The 8500-nt window shown below is 40.0% G+C and overlaps 1 protein-coding gene across 1 annotated transcript; it reads right to left on the bottom strand.

Moving 5' to 3' along the window:
- Window positions 1-3426: 3426 nt before the first annotated feature.
- LOC131883941 (uncharacterized) lies at window positions 3427-7536 on the bottom strand. Its single transcript, XM_059231551.1, has 5 exons — window positions 7348-7536; window positions 7262-7279; window positions 7117-7186; window positions 3624-3735; window positions 3427-3548 (listed from the first exon to the last, which is right to left on the bottom strand). Exons 1-5 carry the CDS (start codon window positions 7474-7476, stop codon window positions 3539-3541), a joined length of 339 nt encoding a protein of 112 aa, XP_059087534.1. The 5' UTR covers window positions 7477-7536; the 3' UTR covers window positions 3427-3538.
- Between the last annotated feature and the right edge of the window lie 964 nt (window positions 7537-8500).

The following is an 8500-nucleotide window of genomic DNA, read 5'->3' as shown; positions in this document are numbered from 1 at the left end:
ATAGATTAACTAGGCCAATTTTGAATCCAAACCTATGCTTAGGGAACTCAGGGGACATGGTCAAAGTTATGTAGTTAACACCACATAAAATTCAAATTTTCGGCCTACTCTTGGTCAGCTACATTAGCATTTGACATCATAACTTTGAAACGATCCACTTTACAAGTAAATGGTATCAACATGACCTACCTTTAATTGACGAGATCTACGTTATTTACCTTATTACTTTAATTCGAAAAGTGGGTCAGAGCGGCTATAACCAAGAGCGGGTCGTGTCGCGGAAAGCTCGTTCGCAGTCTATATTTCTAGAAGTCCGCGATTCATTCGATGCTTAACATCGCCTGGAAGAAACAGGGTTCAGTGAAAGGAAGGAAATGGATGTTTTCTTGTAATGAATTGTGATCTGGGAGTTTAAATGAGCACAACCTAAACATTTGTCTTCTCTATTTAGGTCGGCATGATTGGCACACAGAAGAACGTTTGATTCTGAAAGGATCATGGAAGTGCTCTCCCACCCGGTAAGCAACCACATAAAGGGATGAGAAAAATTAAAGCCATTTTCGACCACTGGCAGAAAATGATGTCAGAAAGTGGCAGGAATTCCTTCAGAGTCTATTTTTCTCATCGCTGACCACACATTTCCAGCCACACCATTATTTTCAAATTCAATGCCCACATGTGTTCTAGACTTGAAGGTCTCTTATTCATGCGACAACAATTTGTGGCAAATCCCATTTCAAAAACAAGAAAAGATAACATTGACTGCATTTTTTAAAATGAATTCCTGATTCAAGGAAAGCCGGTAGGTTCTAGTTCAGAACTTACAAGTGGAAACTCCAAATTCAAGTCAGAGAACTGAGCCCAGTTTTTTAGAGCGAAGGAATGAATCTTAGATCAAGAAAGGGTCGTGCAATACTACATAAGTTGGATCTTTTCTCTATCTAAGATTCATTCCCTGACTTAAAAAACTGAGCTCTAAAAATTTCTTCCAAACGACTTTTTAGCATAGTACTTTCATAGTGAAATGAGACCTTTTCATCGAACTCAGATATTTTTGCCATTCGTTTATAAGTGCCATAATATTTAGCACGAAAATGGGCATAAACCACACATAATAATTTTGAAGTGAAGGAACCTAGAACTTCTTGGCTTTTTGTTCTCATTGCAGGCATTGATGTCTTTAACCTCTGGAGTTGCTTTTTCGGCCATAACAAGCCTTGTGACAACTATGTCCATGGAGGTGATTGAAGAGAAATGGAAGAAGATACAAAGAAGATCACCGAACGCTTGGATAGCATAGATGAGAAATCCAGAGCTTGCTGGGGTAGCACACTCACCAGAAGTACATATGACTACTCAGTCCCAAGACATTTGACGTATCAAAAACCGAATTCAACGTGATAAAGACAAATGAAAGTAAATTCTACATACATGTAGGATAAAATGCACTTCCAAGATTGAGTTGAAATATAATTGTGGTGAACTTGCGTGCGCCTACTGAACCAAACACTTTGTTAGATCAGGATGCAGAGTAGCGTGGGTCTGTCTGGTATGAAGCTCGGAAGGTAATTGGTTTTATTGAGGTTGCTGGTAATCATAGACATAACACATGAGGACAGATAATGGCACGCGAATATAACATCTTCCTCCCCCACACAAGTTGAGGACCTATGGGGACGTTTAGGTAGGCTCTGGCAGGCTCGTTTTGTTTGCTGTACCGGTGTCAGTGATGCAAGTTTGGGGCTTCAAACACGTTTTTGAGACGCTGACCCTTCTTTCATATCGCTACATGAGGCAAGGTCAGCTACGTTAAAACCAGTTTGAACGCTAATTTTGCATCACTGGTCATTGGCAGGCAGTTTGTTTGGTGGTTACCAGCGCTTGCCTAAATGTCCGAATAGTGTCGGAAACGTTTGAAGTATGAGGGGAAGGTTTGAATTCCCTCTCTAGATGTACAACCACAAAGAAGACCAATCAGAATCGCCGTTGAAAATCGAAACAAAAACAAAGACAACTAACTTTGATAATGCATATAGGAGTAGGGCAGTAGCTACGTGGCTAGAAATGAGCTGGCGGTTCTCCGACTCACGAAAACAGAAACCCAAGCACTAAATGGTCAAGGGATACGAACGTTGGCAAGAGCAGGTCAAAACGCACATTGACGGAAACGGGGCTTCTTCGGCCGTTGAGTTACGGGCTCGGATGATGCTGTACTTGGCATAGAAAACTTGCTTAAAGGGGAAATTGAGGATTGAAGAAGCCAAAGCCGAGAGCCTAAGAAACCGCCTATTGCCGGCGGAAAGTGCCGGCGGGAGTCTCAATTGAATAAGAATGACCATGGGAAGACTCCGCACAACCGCACCACCGACGCGACCAATTCTTGTCAATCGGAGATCTGATAAAGAACGGCATCCCCGGAGAAAGAGGGACAGATCCACACCGCCAGCATAAAAGGCCGTGCATCACGAGTGAGATTATTGTCGTGCATTAGTGAATTCGAGGGAGCTTGCCGCGGGGGGGGGGGGGAGGTGAAGAGGCACGAACATCGGCGCAGATTTCCACGGAGATGTCCCTGCCCAAAACCCAAGGCCGGACTAAATCCGTCGGCCCGAAGCGTTTACACCGCCAAGCAGCCAAGGCCACACGGAAGGCTTTGTCTTGCACGTTGACCTTTTTGAGCAAATGCTTCATAGATTTAACGGCCGCTTCAGCCAGACCATTGCTGCGGGCGTGGTACGGCGCAGGTGTCGTGTCTGATATTATGTTCCTGGCGAAAGTCTTCAAATTTGGCACGAAACTGAGTCCATTAACACTTTTGAGCCACTTAGAAAATCCAAATTCGTAAAACCAATCAGAAGAGTAGCACAAATGGTTGTGGTACTTAAGGGATTTCAGGTTCCGGATAGACTTTGCAGGAAAGCCATAGCCACTAAATCGATCACTGCACCCAGCAGACACGACCGTACCACCGTTGGCTGCTTGTGATATGCCCTTCAAATATATGTACGTCTACTACCTAAGTAAATATCACCACCTATCTTCAATGTAGTTGAATACCTTAGCTTGTCGAGGGTGTTCCGGCAGGGCACTATCCTCGTCCAGGAATAAATCGAAGGCTGGGCCACTTGTTGTGGCGTCTTCGCTATATTGGATGGTGCAATATCCTGAAAACGGTATTTAAGGATAGGATAAAGGGTCGAAAAGTAAACTCTTTTGTTGAAGTTAGTGCAAATGTATTGTTTTACCTTCTTCTTGTCTAAAGCATGTTGCATATCGTTGGTTATCGATGAGCTGGCTCCTTGATAGTTGTAGCTTTGGAAAGTGCGCCTCACCCGCGGTGAAATATTGGACACAATCGCTTGGGGCCTGAAACGGAAAGGAATACAAGTATTAGTGACCGAGACCCAAAACCTTTAAAAACACGTACTTGTTCAAGGAGTCGCACTGATAAAAAGTGACTTTGATTTTGAATGTTCTCGTTGAGATGGCAGATCCATAATTTATGTCGATACTACCCGCCCCTCCAGCTGAGCCAGTCTCAAGATACACTGTTGAGGTTGAGCAAAGGCAATAGTGAACAACTATAAGTATACAGATCATAAAACTGTTATATAAACACTTACTGTGTTGGCCTGTCAATGTTCCACACGTCACAGGCGGGGATTTTCCCGCGGGGACTAGCAACGGTGAGGAAATCCCCACTGGTTGCACAATCCCCGTGCAGCATTGTCCCGGCTGATGGGGTTGAGCCATGACCAGATTAACAAAGTCCAACCTGAAGTACGTAATCGTCAATTTAAGTTTTGGAAAAATGCTCAACGGGGATTACTTTTTATTTTTACTTAGTGTAACCTTACGTAAAAGCTATTTTTCAAAGGGTGTACTTTCTCTCGCCAGAGAGTAAATGAGGCTAATCAGCGTGATCAAGGCACCTGCACGCCTATATTTCGAGCCATAGAGTTATAATGTGGTGAATGAGGCAAATAAGGTGACAGAGAAGCGCGAATAAGTGTTTGTCTCCTCCATACAAATATATGGAACCATGTATGATTAAGATTTTGCAAAATTAAACTACTCCTAGGATAAGCCTTTTGATGGCCTCAGCTACAATGAGGGTAAAGATTAATTCTTGCTCTACATGTACCACGTATGCATGCCATGAACGAAAACTGGCTTAACTTTATTGTCATCCGTACATCAATATAATACGAGATCGATAGCAGAGGAAAGTTGGCTAAGAAGCAAATGAAATAACAACTTACTAACACAAACAAAGTGAAAAAATATACGTTATATGAGAAAGAATATCAGTGAGAACAATTTGACAACAACATCAACAGCTAACGATATATCAATCTTGAAGTCTTAACTTCATTTAGAAAATATTGAATCTAAGTCTTTCCTAGAAAAAATCTAATTCAATCATCATGATCAACTCAGGCAAACTACATTTTGGTTTGGCAGAATTACATTTATTTGGTAGTACTTACCAGGATTCCGTGCACAGTTCATGTGAAGAAGGTGTCAAGATTTTAGACCCGATTAATGTTAGACACAAGACCCCTAAAGTATGAAACGCTTTCGATTTCCCGGAAGACCTTAGAAATCAAGACAGTATCGACTTGTAACGGACTGTTTTATAAGATTTAAACATCGCACGTTCATTTGGCATGGATTCTGTCATACAATCTCAGAAACCTTGGCCTTAATAACAAGTGGCCTAAATACAGCTTTTTAAACCAGTAATGAAACCTCAGTCTCCTTCGGCAGAGAAGTAAGTGATTGTTCTTATGTGCATTGATTAACAAGGAAAAAATGAATGGTTCCAAATTGGCAACATACCGTATTTACATGGTACAAATTCTAGATTGAACCAATTCTAGTCATCTTTCTGTGATATCACATTCTAGTCTGCTGTTTTATCATTCTGATTATATCATTCCGTGATCCTTTTATTGATGTATGAGCATAATATTTATGCACACGCTTTCATATATTTTACAAACTGACATGACCGAGAGTCGCAATAAAGTTTATTATTATAAATGGAATGACGCAAATCTAATGACACCTTGGAGCCGTGGTTATGTGTTTTATGTGAATTAAAGTAAGATGAAAGAATGGTCCCAAGCAGTCAAAATATCCAAATTACCATTGCATAATGATGTAAATACATGAACGACTTGTAACATGAGTTTGCCTCATACCTGATATTATCAAAAAGGATTTAACAAGAAATCTGGTTAGTGAAGACTCACAAATTACAAAGATTTTAGAAATGATTTCACTTTGTAAACAACACTTTCAAGAGACATATGCTTGTCCCATATTACAGTTTAAGTCTGAAAGAGATTCGGAGAAAGAGCAAATTAGAAGTTATGACCTTGCTTATACAACCCTTGCAAATCATAATACATAAACTAAATCAACAATATGTGATGCGTCTATATATTGAGAACATCACGGGACAGGGTTGGCTAAAACCCGCACGTTGGATTAAAAAAAAAACCACCCAAAACGGGCGGGTTAATTGCAAATCTTTCTCAATTTTGCCCTTATTTTCCGATGGCCTTCCTCTATCTTTGGTTGTAATTTGATTGATAAGGAAACTGGAAGAGCAATGTCTTGATTTCATGGACTAAATGGTAGGAAACTCTTCCTTTGTGTTGTTCAATCCTTAATGTTCTAAAGATTTTTTATATTGCGTGTGAAATGCAGTGGCTCTTTTGCTCCCGTTTTTTGACTGATGCACTAATCCCAAATCAGCGGGGCAACTATCAAAAGCTTTTTTTCTTTGCTGTTGAACATTTCACCTCTTTAATCCAGAAATGACGGAAGCTCGTCTTATTCTCCCTCCAAAGTACCTGTATTGGTATGGCGTTACTGTTTCAAAAAGTAAGGTAATGGAGTAGTTCTTTAGTAACAGTTTGGTTGTCTGTGGCTCAAAATAAAAAAAAGATCTATCTTTAACATTTGATTAAACATTAATCAAACCCGTCCACTTAAAAAAACAATTAAACCCATCTAGCAAAAAAAACGTCGCACCCCGCCATTAAAACTCCCAAAAAACCGCGCCGGGACTAACCCATTTGCCAACCCTGTCACTGGAAGCCCAGGCCATATCTTGCCAAAACAAAAATGCCGAGACATACGTACGAGGGTACTTTTTGAAATCATGACATCGTGGGCACAATTTCATTGAGGTAACGCAAGCCTAGACAAGAAATATTTGTTATCGCTAGTTATCCCGTTAATCGTCATCAGTTCTTGAGGTACGTTTTAAGACAGTGCCTTCAAATAAGATGTGGATAAAAAGCGCCAAAATCTTAAGATGTACAGAGTCATATCAATTCAAGCTTAAAAGCGCTTGAAACAGTGCGAAATTATGAGTTCTTTAAGACGGATGTTTTGACATTTAAAAGGCTTGCGGATTATGGCCTGTTTCGATAGTAATTTCCACCTGGCAGCGCTGATAGATGATGCATGACCCAAAAATGACCCAAAAGTGTTCCTTTCTGCGAACAGGCAATTTCAGTTCTGGCAGTGCTGTGGGCTAATAACAATGAGTCTAAGTTGAATCAACAAACAAGGTGGATTTCTAAGTGAGCGAGAGAAAAAGGCTAGTGAAGTGGCTACAAGTATTTTAAAACAAAAACTAATGGCATCATTAGTTTCCTGAAACATTCAAGCACTGATTGTTTAAGTGACTCCAACCCGTGCCAGCCCGAGAGAGACACTACAACAAAACAGACTCCAAATGCAGATTTCGTTGACTTTAAAAGTGTGATCTGGAGGGGGTAAGTGCTAGATGAACGAAATAGTTGTTAAGTTTAAAGATTTGGCATGGCTTTACTAAATGATATTTTTAAAATCATCAAAAAATAATTTAAAATTTGAATTGAACCGCCACGGAACTCGTCACCTATGATGAAACTGTGCCCCATGACGTCCTGATTTCAAAAAGTACCCTCATATGTCTCGTCATTTTTTTTTTGGCAAAATAAGGCGTGGGTTTCCCGCGGACAGTCATTGCCAAGCATATCTTGGGTTTCACACTTAACTTGAATGCACATTGCTGATCCCAAATACAACCAAGTAAATGACGTATTGTCTTACTATCGCATATCCTATTGAATCCAAATTTGCAGGTCTCTCCTCCCGCGCGAGTGGCTGGAAACTCTGTGTTCTAAAACGAAAGGTATCAAATGATAAGCTTCCACTCAAGACTGAACTTATCCTAAGAAGAAAAAGCAATACTTACCTGAACATAGGTGCAGTTCTAAAAATCAAAACACAATTTATAAATGTTTGAAGATGTTATATTTTTCAACTCACTGTTACACTTACGTGGGCGACGGTTCCTCCACAACCTCTCACCACAAAGGAACAACATACTCCGAAACCAGAGGCACAATTCCCATCAGCGGCACCACCATTCGAGACGCATTCTGTGGAAGTCATGCAAGTGCCTTTCATGGTGTATCAGATGCCACGGTGCATTCACCTTGCTAAAAGATGTGATAGATGGACAAAAACACTTTTTGACACCTTTCCCTTATGAAATCTTACTAACATATGAAAAGCTTGTAAGTTTCTAGAAGTAACATATACTTTTACAATGACATATCTTATTGCTTTGAATATTGATAAATCATTTGTTGATAGAAGGCTAGAATACTTTTTGAATGCTGAATATAGTAACTGATAACATCAGGTTGTTTAGATTTGCAGAGCAGTATCAAAGAATTTGTTGCAAGTTTGTGCTTTTTATGACATAACATAAGTTATGAATTCATGCATGCATTTAAAAATGTATGGATATTCAGTGCTCAGCGTTCATTTTCTAGAAAGGGAGAGGTTGATTTCGAGCTTTAGTTACATTTAATCAAGATTTTTTTTCCTGTTTGGGAGCTCGCTGAGAAAAATCGCAGTTTAGTTTGCTGCTGTTCTTGTCCGCCAGGAATTTCGAACCAAGGTGTGACTTCCTCTGTCGCTCCTTGGTTACTGTGCACGTGTAGTGTTCGTGGTGTTTGTGTGTGGGTGAATGAATGGGAATTGCCATTCATTCACTCGATTAGGTTTGGTTTTTCACAGTTCTTTGGTAAGACTTAATTACTTGAAAACCTAATAGGTTTATTGCTCATTTATGTTTATGTTTAGCTTTAGCAGTTCCTCTCTGATTTGTAGTGTAGTATTTCTAGTTCCAAATCGTTATGTGTAGTTCTTTAGTTTGATTGTATTGGTCCTTGACGGTTAGAATTTATTGTTCATTAGTGTATTGATTTCATTTTGTGTTAGACCAGTTTGTTGCGTTTATTTCTGTGTTTCGGTGTTCTTTTTCCCTAGTTTACATATGTTCTTATCTGGTTCCTTGCTTTTCTCTGTCCCTTACGTCTTGTTTATTATCTCCATCTTAGATTTGTATGTTTTTTTGATGTGAAGTAGTTCATCCTCTTTGGCTCTGTTGTCCCGTATCTCAGGCAAGAGTGCATAGCTTTTT

Source organism: Tigriopus californicus, chromosome 7, assembly GCF_007210705.1.
Source record: "Tigriopus californicus strain San Diego chromosome 7, Tcal_SD_v2.1, whole genome shotgun sequence".
NCBI lineage: Eukaryota > Metazoa > Arthropoda > Copepoda > Harpacticoida > Harpacticidae > Tigriopus > Tigriopus californicus.
Note: the sequence above shows the minus strand (reverse complement) of the source record. Positions and strands in the feature narration are given on the sequence as shown.

Coding starts and splice junctions, on each gene's coding strand:
- LOC131883941 (XM_059231551.1), bottom strand. CDS start 7,476: ATGAAAGGCACTTGCATGACTTCCACAGAATGCGTCTCGAATGGTGGT. Junction 3,736..7,116: donor ATTCAATAGGATATGCGATA/GTAAGACAATAC, acceptor CAACCCCATCAG/CCGGGACAATGCTGCACGGG.